This window comes from Myotis nattereri, assembly GCF_964212035.1.
Source record: "Myotis nattereri genome assembly, chromosome: 6".
Lineage (NCBI taxonomy): Eukaryota > Metazoa > Chordata > Mammalia > Chiroptera > Vespertilionidae > Myotis > Myotis nattereri.
Window position 1 is genome coordinate 10,027,881 of NC_138081.1, and position 21,181 is coordinate 10,049,061.

General features: G+C 44.0%; 1 protein-coding gene across 2 annotated transcripts in view; it reads left to right on the top strand.

The window, feature by feature from the left end:
* Positions 1 to 3,087: 3,087 nt before the first annotated feature.
* The window catches only part of TBC1D22B (TBC1 domain family member 22B), a gene marked incomplete at its 5' end in the record, with an annotated part of 75,664 nt that continues 57,570 nt past the window's right edge, over positions 3,088 to 21,181 (top strand). Inside the window, one exon of one of the 2 annotated variants that reach the window (XM_081093916.1) lies at positions 3,088 to 3,291. In XM_081093916.1, the coding sequence (XP_080950042.1) occupies positions 3,236 to 3,291 (56 nt within the window). The remainder of the gene's footprint in view (positions 3,292 to 21,181) is intronic. The other variant, XM_081093917.1, reaches the window with a different exon arrangement.

The window sequence follows — 21,181 nt, forward strand, 5'->3', positions numbered from 1 at the left end:
CAAATTGCATTTTGAAAAAGGCTGCATTAGAGGAGATTTTGTGCATGGTAATTGGAAAAGAATGTTAACTGAGCACTGTTGGAAATAAAAATAACTGGGCACAACAATTGAAGAATATTCACATACTGGAAAACTATATTGCATTTAAGTTGAGTAAACTAAAGCTGCATGCATCAACAGAATGCTGAGTGAAGAAAGCCAGTTGCTGAAGCATATGTACAGTGTGATGCTATTTTAAAGTTTCAAAACATGAAAAACATGTTGTTTATGGATATGCACATATGTCGTGAAAGTCTACAACATGCATGAGAATGTTAAGCACACAACTCAGGATCGTGGTTTCCACTAGAGAGAGGAGGGGAAGGGAATCAAGGAGAGGCAAAAAGGGACTTTCATTGTACCATAAGATTTTTTTTGGTTCTTAACCTTGTTTTTATATGTTATTTATTCTTTATTCTTTAGGGGTTGGCAAACTGCCACCTATGAGCCAAATCTGTTTTTGTATGGCCTGTCAGCTAAGAGTGGTTTTTACATTTTTTAAAAAATTATTGATTTTAAAGAGAGAGGACGGGAGAAGGGAGAGAGAGATTGATTGTTTTGTTGTTCCACTTATTTATGCATTCACTAGAGGCCTGGTGCATGAATTTGTGCATGAATTCGTGCATGGGTGGGGTCCAGTTGGCCCGCCCCAGATAGATCAGAGCCTATGCAGGAGGTTGGCCTGCCAGCCCCGCCCCCTGGTCGAATTCCAAGCAGAGGAAGACATGGCTAATGCAAAGGTCTTGAGGTAGGAAAATGCTTGGAGTGTTTAAGGAAAAGCAAAAAGACCAATAAGTGCAGTTGGAGCACACAGATTAAACAAGGAAGAGAGTGGAACCTAATCACATAGGGTCTTTAAGGAGCTTGGATTTTATGCTAAGTGTGATTTTATGCCATTTCAAGGTGTTGCACCTAGAGGAGTGATGTGATCTGGCTGCTGTGGGGGAATAGACTGAGAGGGCAGGAGTGGAAGCAGGGAGGCCTATAGGAGGCTGCTGTCAGGGTATCGGTTGGTTTAGATTTGGGTGGTCATAGTGGTGGTGAGAGAAGTCACAACAATCTCAACTTCCCTGATAAAGTCTATTTACTAAGTCACTGCTAGATGACTGGAGTGATTTTTTAAAATCTTGGATGGGAAACTGGCTTAGATGTCGAAAACAAAGAAGAGGAATAATAGGGCTTCTTTGGGTTGAACACTGTTAACAGTGTTCCCAGGGAATCTGCGTTATTTAACATTTCATAAAACATTAAGAAAAGGGAATACCGTGAGGCATTTTTTGGTACACAAATTACACTCTGCTTTCCACATGTGAAATAGCAAGTCAACGGGGAGCTCTTCTGGAACATTTGCAAAGCTGTGTGAGGAGGCAGGAAGTGACGGGTGACTTGCCACACGGACAAGTGTAGGACAGCTCACGTGGCGGGAGACAGTTCTGACGACACCTTTGAGATAATGAACTCTGAACTGCCAGGTGCAACGGAAGAAAGGAATCTAGAAGTCGCTATAGATTATTCCTTCAAGACATCATCAGCTTTTGTAAAGCCCAAAATGCCAGGAATAAAGACAAAACACCTGCTTCAACAAAACCTCAGAAAACCCGTCTTGGAGTTCAGGGTGTAGTGCTGGTCACTGCATTGCAAGAAAAAGAACAGCTCAAGAAAGACAGCTAAAATGATGAAACGGTAAGATTAAAAGGATAAGTGTGTGTGTGTGTGTGTGTGTGTGTGTGTGTGTGTGTTTTAAAGGATTAAATGCCCATAAAAGGTAACTATCTGAGATGAGATGAGATGAGATGAGATGAGATGAGATGAGATGAAAGTCTATAAAAACATGTAAGGTCCAGAAGAAGTAAAACTAAAACAAAAAACCCTTTTCATACAATCCCATGATGGTGAAATTAGGGGGCAAAAGAAGCTGGAAGAGGGGGGTAATGCCTATGTAGAAAGAGGTTATTGGAGGGCATATAAGAGAAGGTCCTTTTTAGACAGGGGTCCTTAAGATCCTCCAACATATGACAGACACGTGGTAGCTGTCAGCAGCGGGAGGACAAGCCCCTCCGCAGTCCTTCGTTGGGACAGAAACTGCCCTGGATGGGTGCGCTTCCTGCCCCCCCCCCCCCCCCCATCCCTGGCCTATAACCACAGAAACGGGAAAGAGCAAAAAACACAGTCACGGCATTCAAAGGACCCAAAATGCTAATATTAAATCTCATTCTGAGTCAAAACTGGACTGAAGTTCAAGAGTGGAAGATTTATAACAGGTTAATAAGAGAAATTAAGTGTGTTTGGGGGAACACAGCCTTAATCTTTGTGATGCATGACATGGAGACAGATATACGACGTCCTCGCGAGAAACGTCACTTGGTGGCCTGAATCGGCTGAATAAACGAAGAACATTTCCCGTGTATTGGTTGTCGGCATCTGGTTCTCACAGCCGGAAAGCGACAGTTACTGGTTGAAACAGGCAGTAGGTCATTCGAATGCCACTCAGGGCACAAGGCCTTCAAGAGCGTTCAACCAACAGAGACGCTCACGGTCCAACCGTCACTCACGTGAACCGTTACCAACCTCGGGCTATCGATCCTTATGGGTCTTCCGTCACAGATTTCAAACAAACAAGCAAGCAAACAAACACACAAACACACACACACCCCATCCAACCAACCAACCAACCAAACAAAAAATCCCGGGTACAAAGGAAAAGGCAAAGCGGAGGCTAATAACCTTTTAGGTCAAGACTTATGTCTATAATACATGTGCTCTCTCTTTCCAAACATACTAGATGCAAGGACCCCATTCCCCTCAAAAGAAAGCAGTACCCCATCCTCCTTCCCTGGGTCCTTTACCTGCTTCTTCCCCGCTCCAGGGGTGAGAACTTTCAGCCCCGCCTCCCCGCTGGCCAAGCACCGCCTTCCCGTCCACCTGTGTGCCCAGCCCCTGACGTCACCCCCCGGCTTCAGCGGCCTACAGGATTCTGGCTCCTGATTGGTTCGTCCGACCACGGCCCGGAAGCCCACCAATGGCAGCGGCGCTGGGTCGGGGGGTGCCCACATCCAAGATGGCGCCCCCAGGAGCAGGGAGCCGTTGACCGGCGGCGGGGAAGCGGCCTGGGTTGGCCCTCCGATTGCGGGATCCTGGGGGCATCTCGCTGGGGACCCCCCTGGCCCGCCTAGAAGGCCTTCCCTGGGCCCGAGCAATGGCTGCCGAGAATAGCAAGCAGTTTTGGAAGAGGAGCGCCAAGCTGCCGGGGAGGTGAGCCCAGGACGCTGAGTGGAAGAGGGGGTCGGACAAACCCTTCCAGATCCCAAGCCCTCAATCCCGCGGGCCTGGGGCGCCTCCGACCCCGGGAGGCTGTTTTGGCCACCGGGGCGGGGGGAGCTGGAGCTGCTTGGTGGTGGCAGGGCAGCTGTCAGGCACCGGAGCCGGCCGCGGACTTTGGGGCTGGCTGGGGGCGGGAGCCGATCGGGTCTGGGGGCGGAGGGCGCGCGGGACGGGCTGCCCTCAGCCCGGAGGTGGCTGATCCGGGCGTGAAGGACGGTGGAGTTGGGTGAGTAGCCAGTGTCCGTCCTGGGTCCGGAGGGCCATCCCCAGAGCCGCTTCTTACTTTAAACACAACTCCCTCTTGGGGGTCTCCGCACGCACAGGTGGTTGTTTGCAGGAGGATGGCCCCTTCCCGACTCCCCCAGTTTAGCTGGACTCCCACAAGGTTCTGCTGGGAGCTTGGGGCCGGCGGGGGGCGGGGGGGGGGCGGGGGTAGAAAAGTGAGGAAAATGGTCAAGCTTGACCTTATTTCATCTTGAGTTGGCCCTTTCCCATTAGGAATTATTGCAGGGTGACCCAAGAATCGAGGTTATTTCTTTGGCATTTTCTAAGGATTCGTTCAACCCCATGTGAGTCCTTACCCCCATGCATTCATTGTATGATGTTCTTTTTGTGCAAAAAAATTTTTTTTCATGCACTGAGTTTTTTCATTCTTCAGTTGTTTAGCTACTTCCACCCCCACACCCCCACCCCCATTTGGTGTGTATTGAAATGCTTAGCAATTGTACACCCATCAATCTGCAGTTGGTTTACGGTTTCAGTTTGCTTTGGGCAGAGTCCTGAGAAGTGTAAGGACAAGTGTATGTTTCAATTGTGAATGCAAGATTTCTGCCAGCTACAGTCTACTTGGTGATGAAATTCATGTTGTGCCCCACCTGCTACCTTCCCTAATTGATTCTGAGATAATCCTTTGAACTGTGGTCTTTTTTTTTTTTTTTAATATAGCAAAAGAGTAAAGAAGGCCAGTGGTGGCTATATAGCAGTCTTATTTTATTTAGGATCCTATTAGACATATGGAGAATGGAGTGGGAATCAGCTTTTAGTAATACAGTATTAAAATAATACAAAGGAATGAAGAGATAGCTTCAAATTACAGTGCTGTGGAATTACAGTGTTCATATTACTAGTAATGCTAAAGACTTTCATGTGTTTTTTTTAAAAATATATTTTATTGATTTTTTACAGAGAGGAAGGGAGAGAGATAGAGAGTTAGAAACATCGATGAGAGAGAAACATCGATCAGCTGCCTCCTGCACATCTCCTACTGGGGATGTGCCCGCAACCCAGGTACATGCCCTTGACCGGAATCGAACCTGGGACCTTTCAGTCCCCTGGCTGAGGCTCTATCCACTGAGACAATCCGGTTTCTGCGACTTTTATGTTTTTAGATAAACACCACTTCCTGCCAACTGATTCCTTTTCCTTCCTGATCTAGTGAGCTCTCCAGCCTCACTAACTGTTGTTCTCTGGGGTTTTCCATAGTGAGATCATTAAGTTGTGACATCCTAAGGCTATCAGCAGAATCAATGGGAAAACTGTTAAATCGGGAAGTAGTATATGAGATGTGGGACATGGAATGCTATTTCGTGCCTATTGACTGCTAGTTGTTATTAACAGTCTTTTGTTTTCTATATTTCCTCTTTACTATACCAACAGTCACCTTTTTCAAAGCACTACTTTTATAAGCTAGAAGGGGGGTTTCTCTTCAGTTTCTACAAGTTTCTGGCTTCCTTTTTATTTTGAAGAGGAATATAGAGGGAGAGGAGAGACCATTTGAGTTCAGAAAGACTTGGGGTATTATTTGGACTCTCTTACCTGTACAGTCAGGGACAGATGATTTGCTCAATCTCTCTAGGCCTCAGTTCCTTATCTATGAAAAGAGGATAAAAGTACTTTCCTCAGGGTTACTGTGAGGACTAAATTAAACATCCTATTTGTAAAGAGCAGGGACAGTGTTTATTTAGCACATTATAGTTGCTCAGTAAATACTAGTTATTACTATTACTGTTATTATCAGAGCAAGTAAACATTTAAAAGAATGTTTCCCAGATCCTTACCCCAGTACTAGGTAGTTATATTCATTGTATATCTTAAGGCATTAAAATGTTGCCACAATTCATAATAGTTTTTAGTACTTGCTTGTTGAAGGGGAATTTTATTTAGTTGTGTGCTTTTAGCAAGGAAGCCCCATGAGCCCCTGGTTGTGGGAGAAAACTACTTTGAGATAGTAAGTGCTTTGATTTAAGGAAAATATGAGGGCATTTTCTCAAGAATAGGATTTCTGCATTTGTACTCTTTCGGTCTGCGTGAAGAAAAACTTTCTCCTCGGTGGTGAAATGACATAGGTCGAGGTCCGTCCTAGAAGTGAAACTAGTATACTCCTCTTTGCAAATTGAAAGGTAAAAATTCAGTGAAGGCAGGTTACTTTCAGTTTCACTGATTAAGATCTTGCAACTTTAATGATAACAAATAGGAATTTTATTTAGTAAAATAGCCCAAGTTCACAATGAATTAAGCATCCTTTTTCAAAACATTTACTGAGATATAATTCACATACCATAAAAATTCATGGATGGTTTTGTAAAACCATCATCACTAATTTCAGAACATTTTTACCACCCAAAAAGAAACCCCATATCTATTAGTAGTCACTCTTCATACCCTTCCCACACCCCAACCCCCCAAACCCCTGCCCCTGGCAACCACGAATCTTTCTGTTTGACATTTCATATAAATGGAATAATGTAATAGACCTTTCTTGATTTATAAAGCATGTTTATTAAGCATGTTTTCAAGGCTCATCCTTTTTATGGCTAAATAATATTCCATTATACAATATATCTCATTTTGTTTACCCATTCATCAGTTAATGGACATTTGGGTTGTTTTCACTTTTTGGCTATTATGAATAATGCTATGAAATTCATGTGCACGTTTTTGTGTGGATGTATGTTTCTCTTTTAACACATTGCGGACCAGTAGTTTTATTGCTAGCTTTACCCAGTGGCCAGATAAGTTTCTTTTTAAAAATATATATATTTTATTGATTTTTTACAGAGAGGAAGGGGGGAGAGGGATAGAGAGTTAGGAACATCGATGAGAGAGAAACATCGATCAGCTGCCTCCTGCACACTCCCCACCAGGGATGTGCCCGCAACCTCAGGTACATGCCCTTTACCGGAATCGAACCTGGGACCTTTCAGTTTGCAGGCCGACGCTCTATCCACTGAGCCAAACCGGTTAGGGCCAGATAAGTTTCTATTGAATGAGTACAAAACGTTTTAGATAAATGTTAAAGGCACACTTTAAAATTAAGTACCCATTGCATTTTGAAGTTATTTATTACATGTTCTTATGAGTTAATATTTTTTTTAAAGTATGATTGGCCACAAGCCTTAGAACAGAAAACACGAGAATTCTCGCGATCCATCCACAATGTGTTAAGTATATATAGGTGTGGAATTGCTGGGTCTTATGGTAACTTGATAGAATTAAACTTCTCTTTGTTTTATTTTAAATATATATATATATTTGTTTCAGAGAGGAAGGGAGTGGGGGAGAGAGAGAGAGAGAAACATCAATGATGAGAGAGAATCATTGATGGGCTGCCTCCTGCACACCCCCTACTAGGGATCAAGCCTGCAAACCAGTCATGTGCCCTTGACCGGAATTGAACTTGGGACCCTTCAGTCCACAGGCCAACGCTCTGTCTACTGAGCCAAACCAGCTAGGGCCCACTTCATTTTTTTATTTTTTTAATCTTCACCTGAGATTATGCCTTTATTGATATGCCTTTATATGCCCTGACCAGGTATTGAACCTGCAACCTGGGTATGTGCCCTGACCTGGAATCAATCCGTAACCTTTAGATGCAGGGGACAAATCTCCAACTAATTGAGTTAACTGAATCACCTGGCCACTTTTTTAAGTTCTATGAGTTATTCATAAGAGCCCAGTGTACTTTTTATTATTATTATTATTCTTGATAGTTTTACAGATGTCTCCCATTTCCCCCTCTTCCCAGCCCTTACCCCACCCCCCAGGTCTTTACCACCCTATTGTCGTGTCCTTGGAGCCCAGTGTTCTAAATATATCAAGTAGTCCTGGGAAGATAGGAGGCAGCATGTACTATGTGGAAGCTTGCAGTTAGTAGATATATAAATCCTGGAGCTCTAACACACACCATAGTGATTATAGTCAACAAAACTTTGAAGTTTCTAAGAGACTAGATCTTAATTGTTCTTGGCACAAAAAAGAAATGATCATTATGTGACATGGTAGAGGTGTTAGCTAACATTTTAGTGGTAATCAATTACAATATATAAATGTATCAAGCCAATACATGTACATCCTAAACTCCCACAACGTTTATGTCAAAAAAAAAAAAAAAAAAAGAAAGAAATTACTGCCCAAGTTCAAATCCCAGCTCTGCTACTTTCTACCTGTGTGACTTTGGTTAAGTTACTTAATCTCTCTGTGCCTAGTCTTCTCATCCGTAAAATGGGGATAAAGTATTTAACCCATAAGGCTATTATGAGGGTTAAATGAGGTAATGCATAGAAAGTACATAGGAAGTACTCAATAATATTAGCTGTTATGAAAATGACTAGAGGCCCGGTGCATGAAATTCATGCATGGGGCAGAGGGATGGGGGTTGTCCCTCAGCCCTGCCTGCACCCTCTCACAATCCAGTACCCCTCGGGTGGGGTCCCTAGGCCTGGCTGGCGATCAAGGCCTATTGGGGCTTTTCTTCCCCAGCTGCCGGCAGCTGGCCCTGCCCCTGCCGCTGCCACTGCTTGCCATCTATGCAGCGCTGCCCCTCTCCCACCCCCCACCCTCACCCCCGCCACCTGTTGCTTCCTCTGCAGGTGAAAGGCGTGTGGTGTGATTGCTTGGCTGGCCTGGGCCTCCCTCTGCAGGGTGATTGCTAGCCGGCCTGCATACGGCCACAGTGTCACTGGCCAGTGGCCTGGGCCTCCCTCTGTAGGCCAATCATTTGTGGGGCTCCACAATTGATTGCCCAGCAGAGGGAAGCCCCGCCCACTGGGCCCGGGCTCTGTGATCCATCGCTGTGCAGAGGGTAGCCTGGGCCTCCTTCTGTGGGGCGATCGTGGAGCGATGGCAGGGCCCCCTGACCAATCGCATCGCGCCTGCCTTGGCTGGCCTGGCGCCAGTGTGTGTCACAGCATAGTCGTCCGGATGATTGTTCTGCTGTTCGGTCGTTTGGTCAGTTTGCATATTATGCTTTTATTATTATAGGTAGTTGTAATCACAGTATGTCCTGTTTTTATTTGTTTTCCCCCTTGCTCTAGTTTCTGAAACTGGAATTGAAAAACTTTGATCAGTAGTGTATCCGGAGCCTCCAGTGAATCCCAGGTAGAAAACCCCCAACCTCTTGTTAGTTAGGTAGAGGGTTCATAGAGGCACTGAGAACCCTGTTGTGGGACAGTTGTGGTGTCAGGTGTTCTGAGCAGAGGTTCTCGAACTTTAGTGAGTTCCCAGGAGAGCTCATTAAAACACAGATTGCCAGGCCTCACTTCCAGAGTTTCAAATTCAGAGGTTGTAAGGGGGGACCTGAGAAGTTGAGCTTCCCAAGTGAGACTGCTGCTGCTGATCTGGGAGCTGCACTTAAGAACCCCTGAGAAAAGAGTCCTGAATTGAGTGAAAGAAACCTGAGTTCTAGTGCTGAAAGCTTTCGCCATATGGATCTTGAACAGTTAACGCATCTCACACTTAACACGCCCAAACAGAACTCGATTTCCACATGTGCCCACAAAGCTATTCTCCCCCCGGCCCCCAACTATTCTTTCCATCTCACTTAATGGTCCCAACATTCACCAAGTTCCTCAGACCAAAAATCCTAATGTCTTTATTCTTCTCTTTCCCTTTCTGCCACATCCAACTAATCGGCAAATCCTGTTGGCTCTTCAGATATATTCCGAATCTGAGTAGTTCTCACCACTTGTACCCCTGCTGCCATGGATCAGTCTGAGTCCTCTCTTGCCTGGACTATTGCTGTCGCCTCCTAGTTGGTTTTCCTGATTCTCTTCTGGCTCTCTACACACCTCTCATTTATAGTTAGAATAAAATCCAAATTCTCCGAGTCTTCCAGGAACTTCATAGTTGGAAAAATAGGCCAAATTATGGACTTGGATCTTTATCCCAAGAGCAGTGGGATGCCATTAGAAGGTTGATGGGGGCTGAGACACGATCAGATTTGCATTTATAAAAATATCATTCCGGGTGCCCTGAGAAAAATGGCTTGGACCAGTTTTTCAACAGGTAGGGGTGGGGACACACGGCTGCTGTTTTGGGTGGGTTAAGTCTGTGTTGTATTGAAATACAGGATGCTTAGCATCTCTGGCCCTTGTCCACTAAACTCAGGAAGGCCCAGCAGTTATTAGGACAATTACCCTTCCCACATGCGCTTACACATTCCCAAACACGTGAGTTCCCCCCCCTCCCCCCCGGACTCTTCCACCCACTACTGCACCTCTGCTGGGAATCAGAGTGAATATAGTTAGGGGGCTACCGCAGTCAGTAAAGGGAGAGGCTTAGACTAGGGCAGTGGTCGGAAAACTGCGGCTCGCAAGCCACATGCGGCTCTTTGGCCCCTTGAGTGTGGCTCTTGCACAAAATACCGACTTCTGTGCATGGGCCACGAAGTTTCAATCGCACTGTATGTGCACGTGATTGAACACGTGGTATTTTGTGGAAGAGCCACACTCAAGGGGCCAAAGAGCCGCATGTGGCTTGCGAGCTGCAGTTTGCCGACCACTGGACTAGGGCAATGGTGAGTAGAGGTCAAAATTGAAAATACCTACTTGTAGCCTTGGTAAATCGCTGGATTTGGGGAGTGAGGGAAAAGGAGGGGCCAAGGAGGTGTCTTTCCCAGGTTTCTGGCTTAGGTAATCTGGTAAGATTTGGCTTAGAGAAAAAGCCAAATTTTAGGGCAAATTTAAATTTAAAACTTCATGCTTTTAATTGTCTTCTTTATGAAATGAAAGGTATGGATTAAGTGAGCTGTAAGGCCCTTACCAGTTCTGAAGTTGAGTGGTAAGTTTTAACTTACCAATTCCAACTCATGTCACTCCACTCACACCCAGCACGATTCATAGGTAAGAGTGGGGTGCTGGTGGTGGGCTTTTGTTTTTGAAAGTAGTGACTTGCTGGCGCTGCTGAACATCTGAGTGTCATGAAATTTTAGCATTGACTCTGAAGACCACAGCCGGTGAGGAAGCTGAGGCCAGAGAGGGGTGGTGGCTTGCCACAAATCACACTGCAGATTTCTTGACACCTGGTTCATGCTCTCTTTACTACTGTTTTCCCTTCCGCCTCCCTCCATCTTGGCTAAGATTAAGACACCCTCTGTCAAAGCACCTCAGCCAATCCAAGGGTGTGGACTTCCAGTGAAAAGATTCGGATGAGACTTGGAACAAGTGTGAGCCAGAGCCTGGCTCATATTCCATATTCTTATTTCCAATCTTTCTGGGAAGGGCTTCTCCCTCTTTTTAAGCAAAAGTGTTTGTTGCGGAGCATTGTCCCATACACCAAAAGGTTGCAAGTTCGATTCTTGGTCGGGGCACATACCTAGGTTTCGGGTTTGATCCCCGGTTGGGGTGTGCCCTCTCTAGTTCCCCCTTCCTCTCTGTTGGTTTTTAATCAATTAAAAAACTACAACATACCCTTAGGTGAGGATTTTAAAAAATGTGTTTGGCCCTGGCCAGTGAATAGAGCACCAAAGGGTTGCAGGTTCAATTCCCGGTCAAGGGCATGTACCTGGATTACAGGTTCAGTCCCGACCCTCACATCAATGTCTGTCTCTTTCCCTCTCCCTCCCCCCTCCCCCCGCCAGCCCCGCCACACACACACACACACACACACACACACACACACCGCCCTCCTTCCCTTTCACTCTCTAAAAAAAAGTGTTTGTTAAAGTCAAAGAACTCTTTAGCGTTAAATGAAGTTGAGAAAAGTGTCTAGTCACTTGAATTATGTAGGAGCCTTCTCTATCACTTGGTCACTTTTTCATAATCTGATAGTAAACTCAGTTAATGTTCTAAGCCTGTTTGGGCAGGCACATTACAACCTGTCCTTAGCCTGGGTATGTTTTACTAATAAAGTAAGTGAAGATACTAAATTATCACTGAAACAGTGTAGATCCCCCTTTCTGGAAGACTTGGATCAAGTGAGTGTGTGAACCTGAATCAGGTGCCAACACTTGGTTTCAAATTGGATAGTTCTATTCCCATATTTGCTTTAACTCATTTGTTAGTGCTAGCAAACACCTGTTGATTTTTCCTACCAAGTTTTTGCACTGTTCCAACTACCTAAACCAGGTAGGCCAGTACATTCTGTGGTGTTGGTTTTATTAAAGGGATTGACGGAGTTTTAACAGGGATTTTTGCTCCTTTGTCTCCATTGCAGCATATCCTGTGGCGTTCTTTGACTCTAGCCAATGTGGTTTCTCTGAGATGTGACATGTTTGCCTCTAGTTTTTAGGTCTAGCTTAAAACAGAGGCCTGGGTTTTGTCGAGTTCCAACCTTCACTCATTAAGTTTTGTTAAGTGCCTGCTCGTGTGTCGCCCTCAGCCCGTTGGTGAGGGAGGACAGACAAAGACATGCACCACCACTGCTCTTTAGAAGCTGAAAATCGGCTTGGCACATGGCTTCCCCTGTGAGGATGCTGTGTATTAGTGCCTTTCCGGTTTTCCCACTAAGCATGTGTTACTTTTGCAGTCAGAAAAACTTAAAAGTGGGGCTGGGTGAAAACTCATTGCTGAGTGAGAAAAGCAAGCTGTAGAACAATACATACAGTGTGCAATCTTATGTGAAGTTTTAAAGCATAAGAAGTGTTGTATGTTGTTTATGGACACATGAATATATGTCAGAGTGTAAAAACAGATGGGGAGGATTTCATACCCACTTTAGGATAGTGGTTATCTCATGGGGAGAAAGGGAAATGGGACTGGGGACTGCCATTGGGACTTTAGTAGTATCTCTCTAATGCTTTAATATAAAAAATAAAATAAAAAGTGCCCTAACCGGTTTGGCTCAGTGGATAGAGCATTGGCCTGCAGACTCAAGGGTCCCAGGTTCGATTCCGGTCAAAGGCATGTACCTTGGTTGCGGGCACATCCCCAGTTGGGGGTGTGCAGGAGGCAGCTGATCGATGTTTCTCTCTCATCGATGTTTCTAACTCTCTATCCCTCTCCCTTCCTCTCTGTAAAAAATCAATAAAATATATATTTTTTTTAAAAAAAGTAAGAAAGAAAGAAATGTGGCCCTGGCCAGTGTTGCTCAGTTGGTTGAGCATTGTCCCATGCGCCAAGAGGTTGTAGGCTCCATTCCAATCATGCCTGGGTTGCAGGCTTGATTCCTAGTAGGGGGCGTGCAGGAGGCAGCCAGTTGATGTTTCTCTCTCTCCCTCTCCCTTCTTATCTCTCTAAAATCAATATAAAATTTTTTTTAATTGTATTGATTTCTAGAGAGAGAGGAAGGAAGAGGAAAAGAGAGAAACATGAAACAAATATCACATTATCTCACTTATATGTGATGAGAGTAAAACATCCCTCAGCTGCCTCCTGCACACCCCCTACTGGGGATCGAGACCACCACCCAGGCACGTGCCCTGACGGAGTCAAACCAGAACAATGCACAGGCCAACACCCAAACAACTGAGCCACATCGGCCAGGGCTAAAAACATATTTATAAATAAATAAATAAATAAATAAATAAATAAATAAATGTGTATTTCTTCTCCTGAAAGATGAGATGAACACTAAAAAGAAATGTGACAAATGTTAACCTTTGTTTAAATCACAGTAATGGGTTCATAGATGTGTGTTATAGTTTTCTCTGTATTTTTATTTGTGTTTGAAAATGTGAATTATATGGTTTTTATACTTTTTGGAGCTTTTTTTTTTTAAGTTTGTGTTGGGGAGATCAGACAGCTAGTGATGAAATTAAGTAATATTTAAAGTTGGGCCCTAACCGGTTTGGCTCAGTGGATAGAGCGTCGGCCTGTGGACTCAAGGGTCCCAGGTTCAATTCTGGTCGAGGGCATGTACCTTGGTTGCGGACACATCCCCAGTAGGGAGTGTGCAGGAGGCAGCTGATTGATGTTTCTCTCTCATCAATGTTTCTAACTCTCTATCCCTTTCCCTTCCTCTCTGTAAAATATCAATAAAATATATTTTAAAAAAATAAATAGATAAAGTAGGATTTATGATTGAGAGTCAAGATAAGTCATATATACAGTGTGCTGCCATTTGTATAGTTTTTTCTTTTTAAAAAATATTTTTATTGATTTCAGAGAGGAAGGGAGAGGGAGAGATAGAAAATGAACAATAATACACACACACACACACACACACACACACACGCACGCACGCACACACTGCCCTGGCTTGTTTGGCTCAGTGGATAGAGTGTCAGCCCACAGACTGAAGGGTCCTGGGTTAGATTCTGGTCAAGGGCATGTACCTCGGTTGCAGGCTTGATCCCTGGCCCCAGTCAGGATGTGTGCAGGAGGCAATCAATCAGTGTGTCTCTCCTACATTGATTCTTCTCTCTCTCCCCCTCCCTTTCACTCTCCCTAAAAATCAATGGAAAAATATCCTCAGGTGAGGATTAACCAAAAAAAAGAAACAAATGATGAGAGAGAATCATCGATTGGCTGCCTCCTGCATGCCCCCTACTGGGGATCAAGCCCGCAACCTGGACATATGTCCTGACTGGGAATCGAACAGTGACCTCCTGGTTCATAGGTTAACATTCAACCACTGAGCCATGCCAGCCAGGCTCATTTATCTAGTTTTTAAAACATGCAAAAGATACTATACATAGAATATAAAAGTGTAAAAACAAAAACTGAGGCTGAAAAAAGCCAGATTCAATAAAATGGCTTCCTAGGAAGGAAGGGAAAGGCTTACTGGTGCTTTAAGTCTATAATGCCTTATTTCTTATGTAGGTGTTGAACATAAAGAGCCTTGTATTATGATCTAAATCTAGTTTCTTTTTAAAATAGTTTATATTTTTTCCATTAATCTATATATGTCTGCTCTTGTGCATTTACAATAGCTAAGATCTGGAAACAGCCCAAGTATAAATGAATGGATAAAAAACTGTGGTACATTTACATAGTGGAATACTATGCAGCTCTAAAAAAGAAGGATCTATTACCCTTTGAAACAGCATGGAGAGACCTGGAGAGTATTACGCTAAGTAAAAAAAAGCCAGTCAGAAAAAGACAAATATCACATGATCTCACTTATATGTGGAATCTAATGAACACAGTAAATGGACGAATAAAATAGAACCAGAGGCATGGAAACATGGAACAGACTGACGAATCTCAGAGGGAAGAGGGGTGTGAGGACAGGAGGAGATTAACCATAGAACTTATGTGCATATATGCATTGCCCATGAACACAGACAATAAGGTGGTAAAAGGCCTGGGGCGGGGCAGGAACCAGGTGGTGGGAGATAAGGGGGAGAAAAAAAAGGGGGGACATCTGTAATACTCTCAACAATAAAATTTTTATTTTTAAAAAGCAGTATAAGTCCTGATTTATGTATTTAGGGAACCAGAGAAGGCATGGGTTATTGGATGCTGGTGTAGGGTCAGAGAACGTCTCCTGGTCAGGGGAGTTGGGGGCACTGTGGAATTTGAAGGGAATGTTTCAGTATGGATACAATTTTGAAAAGGGAGTAGGGAGAAGAGCCTGATTTAGTAACTTAGGTATGTTTGGAAGGTCGAGTGGAGACCAGCCTGCTCTAGAGTTGAGTTTGGATTTGGGAGAAGAAGGGATGGTACAGGTGAATTATAAATGCCAGGCTTTTAGTCTGTCTTAATTTAATCTCTGTGATCACCTCAGTTTCTTTTTCTTTTCTAACTTCTTGCCTGTCCTTTTTGAGATTAAATAAACGAATTAATTATACAAAATGTTTGAGGTATAACACTGGTTCAAGAATATGTTAACAGATTTCGTTTGGGCTCTGATACCTTTGCTGATGAAGTCTGTCATCAATCATGGCCTTTCTGGCTGTGCCAGCACATTGGGTTGACATGTTTAAAAAACAGCCCACTATGATTTTAAATTCCTTTTCAGCATAGTAATTGATGGTCTTTGGCCCATAAACCTGTGCAATAGGGATTGCTTTTTTTCTGCATAGATTACTGGCAACTGGTAGTACTCTTTTTAGGAGAGGATCTAAGGATCTGAAAATAAGGGGTCTTCTTTTTCTACCCAGTCACCTAACCTAACTGGCCTGTTGACATCTTCTTGAAATTTATCCTCCGATCTTTATATTGTACTTCAAAGAGGCTCGTGAACTTGGAGAGTTCAAGTGTACTCCTCTTAGAGTATTTGCAAATGTTAAAATACAAATCAGTGGCTCTTGTAGTGGTTTTGTTTGTTTTGATTTTTGTTTTGTCTAAGCCTTTTCTCTGTAAGCCAAACTTTCACATTATTCTCTTATCCCTCTTATTTTCTCTCTCCTTTGCTCTGCCTAAGAAACTGTAAACACATTAAAGTTGCATTGTTTATATTTCTATAGTAGTATATGAAATGGTTGTTTATAGACTACTTAATAACTGTCCAGAAAAGTTTAGGAGAAGAGATTTATATAGCTAAAAAGGTAGGGAATCCTATCTAATAATAGACAAACATGGTAATTGACCGTACCATTGCTACGCCTCCCATTGGCTAATCAGCGTGGTATGCAAATTAACCGCCAACAAAGATGGTGGCTAATTTGCATACTGCAGGCAGGGCGGGACACCGAGAGCTGCCATCCAGGCCCCTGTGTTCGATCCCAGGGGCCACCGGAAAGCCAGGCCGCAGGCAAGGCGACCCCCGGGACCCAGCAACCGCCTTGCCTGTGGCCATGATCGTGATCAGAAAGCCAGGCCACAGGCAAGGCAGCACCCTGGGACCCAGGAGCCACCTTGCCTGTGGCCCGTGATCATGATTGGAAAGCCGGGCCACAAGCAAGGCGACCCCCGGGACCCAGGAGCTGCCTTGCCTGCGGCCCGTGATTGTGATCGTGATCAGAAAGCCGGACCGCAGGCAAGGCGGCCCCCTGGAACCCAGGAGCCCATCGGCGAGGTCTGCAGGTGAAGCAGCGATCAAGCTATGAAGGGGAGGGTGGGGGGCGGAAGGAGCTACAGGAGCAGCTCTTGCTGGAGACTGAAGACTCCCGCCGGAGCGAGGAGCAAAGACTGAAGGCTCCAGCCACAGCAAAGACTGTGTCCAGAGCAAAGGTGGAAGGCGGTGGCCAGAGTGAAGGTCTGGGTCCTTTGCAGCCAGGGGAAAGAAGGCCTATTGCACGAATCTTCGTGCAACGGGCCTCTAGTCCTATATAATAAAAGCCTAATATGCTAAGTGTCTGGTCATCCAGTTGGCCATTCAACCAATCAAAGCGTAATATGCTAATGATATGCTAAGGCCGCTCAGCCACTCACTGTGACGTGCACTGACCACCAGGGGCAGACAGTCGACCGGTTGACCAGTCATTATTACCTGCACTGACCACCAGGGGGCAGACGCTCCAAGGGTAGATTAGCTTGCTGCTCTAGTCTGGTGATTGAGACTGAGCAAGACCGGCAGACACGCCCTAGAGCCCTCCTGCGGTCCCGGCTGGCCAACCTCCCGTGTCCCTCCCCTGCCCTGATCGTGCACCTGTGGGGTCCCTTGCCCTGGTATGCACCCTCTCACAATCCGGGCTGAGGGACTCCCCTCTCCTACCTCCTACCCCCAGTGAGTGAATTTTGTGCATCGGGCCTCCAGTGTATTCATAACTAAAGATTTGTACACAAGAACATTCCCTCTGGAATCTTAGTAGAAATCAATATGAAAATGATTGAGTTGGCTACATTTTTATTTAAAAGCAATTAGGATCACATCAGTGATGTCAAATAAGGTACCTGGCAAACTTGTTCTATTTTCTAAATGTTGGGTAAGGAATAAATTACAAAAATGGGAGGTAAATAGAAAACCATTTCTTGGGCCCTGAGTGTGTGCTGGGTAGCATTTTAACATTTGCAAATCAACCTCACTACCTCCTAGTATTATCACCCGCCAGGAATTGTGTTAAAAGGGCTTTTTGCACATTGTCCCATTTAAACCTCCCAATACTCTTAAGATTGCTTAATTTATTTCTTAAAAAGGTGATACATGTAAATGATACTAACTCAGAAAGGTACAAAAAGATTTGCAGTAAAAACTAAATCTCTTTGCCGCTGGGTCCTCCAGTCATCCAGTTCCTTTCCAAACCAGTTGCTACTGCTGTCTTGTGTATCCTTTCAGAGATACGTTATAAGTACATAGACCTAATTCTATGTGAATATGTGGATACGCTTTATGTTAAAGTTTTTTTTACAAAAACGGTGACATGGCCTGGCGGTGTGGCTCAGTGGTTGAACAGTGACCTATAACCAGAAGGTCATGGTTTGATTCTCAGTCAGGGCACATGCCCAGGTTGTGGGCTTGATCCCCAGTAGGGGATATGCAAGAAGCAGCTGATTAATGATTCTCTCCCTCTCCCTTCCTCTCTAAAAATCAATAAAAAAATATTAAAATAAACAAAAATGGTGGCATGTCCTGGCCAGCTGGTTCAGTAGTCCTGTACACCAAAAGGTTGCAGGTTCGATTCCAGGTTGGGGTGAGTACAGGAGGCAACCAACTGATGTTTCTCTCTCATATTGATGTTTCCTTCTCTCTCCCTCTCTCTCCTACTCCCCCTCTCTCCCTCTCTTTCTTTCTCCCTCTCTCCCTCTCTCTCTCCACCCTCTAAAAGTCAATAAAATCATATTCTTGGATGAGGATTTAAAAAACGAACAGTGGCATATTATGCATACAATTCTGCATCTTTTTTCAATGAATGTTTTAGAGCAGCGGTTCTTAACCTGTGGGTCGTGACCCCTTTGGGGGTCGAATGACCCTTTTACAGGAGTCGCCTAAGACCATCCTGCATATCAGATATTTACATTATGATTCATAACAGTAGCAAAATTACAGTTATGAAGTAGCAACGAAAATAATTTTATGGTTGGGGGTCACCACAACATGAGGAACTGTATTAAAGGGTTGCAGCATTAGGAAGGTTGAGAACCACTGCTCTAGGTCCATCCATGCTGTTGCAAATGGTAAGATTTCATTTGTTTTTATGGCAGAGTAATATTCCATTGTATATATGTACCATAACTTTTTTATCCACTCATCTATTGATGGGCACTTGGGTTGCTTTCCTATCTTGTCTATTGTAAATAACGCTGCAATGCATATATCTTTTGTATATATTTTTTCCATTGATTTTTAGAGAGAGTAGAAGGGAGGAGAGAGAGAGAGAGAGAGAGAGAAACATTGATGTGAAAGAGACACATCAATTGATTGCCTCCTGCACATGCCCCAACCAGGGCCAGGGATTGAACTTGCAACCCAAGTACATGCCCTTGACCGGGAATCGAACCCAAGACCCTTTGGTGTGTCAGCCAACACTCTACCACTAAGCCACACTGGTAATCTTTTTGAATTAGTGTTTTGGGTTTCTTTATATATATACCCAGAAGTGGAATCACTGGGTCATAAGGCAGTTCCATTTTTAATTTATTGAGGAAACTCCATACTGTTTCCCACAGTGGCTGCACCAATCTGCATTCCCATCAACAGTGCCTGAGGGTTCCCTTTTCGCCACATCTTCGACAACACTTGTTTGTTGATTTATTGGTGTCAGCCATTCTGACAGGTGTGAGGTGATATCTGAGTATGATTTTGATTTGCATTTCTCTGATGATTAGTAACATTGAGCATCTTTCCTGTCTATTGGCCATCTATATGTCCTCTTTGGAGAAGTATCTGTTCAGGTCCTCTGCCCATTTTTTTGTTGTTAATATATTTTTATTGATTTCAGAGAAGAAGGGAGAGGGAGAGAGAGATAGAAACATCAATGATGAGAATCATTGATTGGCTGCCTCCTGCATGCCCCCCACTAAGAATTGAGCCCACAACCCATGCATGTGCCCTGACTGGCAGTCAAAACGTGACCTCCTGGTTCACAGGTCGACATTCAACCACTGACCCATACCGGCTGGAACTCTGCCCATTTTTAAAAAATACATATTTTATTGATTTTAGAGAGGAAGGGAGAGGGAGAGAGTGATAGAAACATCAATGATGAGAGAGAATCATTGGTTGGCTGCCTCCTGCACGCCCCCTACTGGGGATTGAGCCTGCAACCCAGGCATGTGCCCTTGGCCGGAATCAAACCTGGGACCCTTCAGTCTGCAGGCCGACGCTCTATCCATTGAGCCAAACCAGCTAGGGCTGCCCATTTTTTAATTGGGTTGTTTGGTATTTTTGTTACATTCTCTTCTGCAACCATAAAACCTCAAATTTAAGATATAGTCTTAAGGTTAAATTAATTAAATGCGTTCCACTAGTCGTTTTGCCATAGGTTCTACATTTATCTCATTAATAAAGTTTTTCCTCTAATAGTTTCTTCAGTAAGAAATCAAGGAAACCATATTCCCTGAGTTCTTACATGTGGAAACATGTTTTGTCACCTTTGTGGTTAAACAGCAGTTTGGCTTGATATAGAATTATTCTTGGGTCTCTTTTTTTGTGTGTGAACTATTACAGAAAAGTACATAAAACAGTTGTGTGGTATTATAACTTGATGAAGACCCCAGAAGTGAGCTCCACAAGCCCTCTTGTGTCTGTTCTCTGTCACACCTCCCTACTTCCCCCAAGACAACCACATTCTTTTATGTTAGCCACTCTTTGTTTTCTTTATGGTGTTACCACCATTGATGCACCCCTAAACAAGTGAAGTCATTTTTGCCAATTTTTGAACTGTATATAAACAGAATTATACTCTGTTTACTCTTTTATCTTTTGCTTCTTTTTTGCTCAACATGTCATTTGTAAGATCATTCATATTGTTACTTTGCAGCCCTACTTATATTTATGTTGCTGTGTAGTATTTTATTATCCTATATAATAAAAAGCTAATATGCAAATTGTCCCTTCGACCAGGAGTTTGACCAGGGGCCGGGGTCAGCCAGCCAACTGCCCACGTCCCATCCCCCCGGCCAGCCCACCCCAATCGGTTGCAATCGGGGTGGGCCAGCCAGACCCCACCTTTGCACAAATTCGTGCACTGGGCCTCTAGTATGAACATACTACAGGTTACTTCTCTGTTGATGGACTCTTGGGTTATTCTAGTTTGGACTAAAAGGAGCCATAATGCTATGAATAGTTTTATATATGTCTCCTGATACACATATGTATATATTTCTTTTAAGATACAGATTTGGACGTGAAAATACTGGTCTTAAGGTATGCACATTACATGCTTCCTAGATATGGCCAAATTGTCTTTTGAAGTGGGTTGTATTACTTTATACCCCCACCAGCAATGTATGCAAGAGTTCCTTGGGTCACCTTCCCTTGACATCTAGTGTTGCTTCATTGTCCTTGAGCCCAAGTGATCCTTTGGGGTAGGTGATATTTCCATTTTACAGATGAGAAAACATGTTCAAAGTGGTCAAGTAATTGAGTGCAAGTTTATAGAGAGAGTGGATGCTAGAACTGGCACGTGAACTCTGGTCTCTCTAACACCAAAGCCCATTATCTTTCCATGCTGCCTTTTTTACAGATAGGACTTCCTGACATCAGATATGTAAGGCACTGAAACCTCACCAGGGAAGATGAACATTCTCAAAGACTTTTTAAAAAAAATAATTCTTTATTGTTGAAAGTATTATGTGTCCCCTTTTTCCCCACCATTGACCCCCACTAGCCCGCCCCTGCC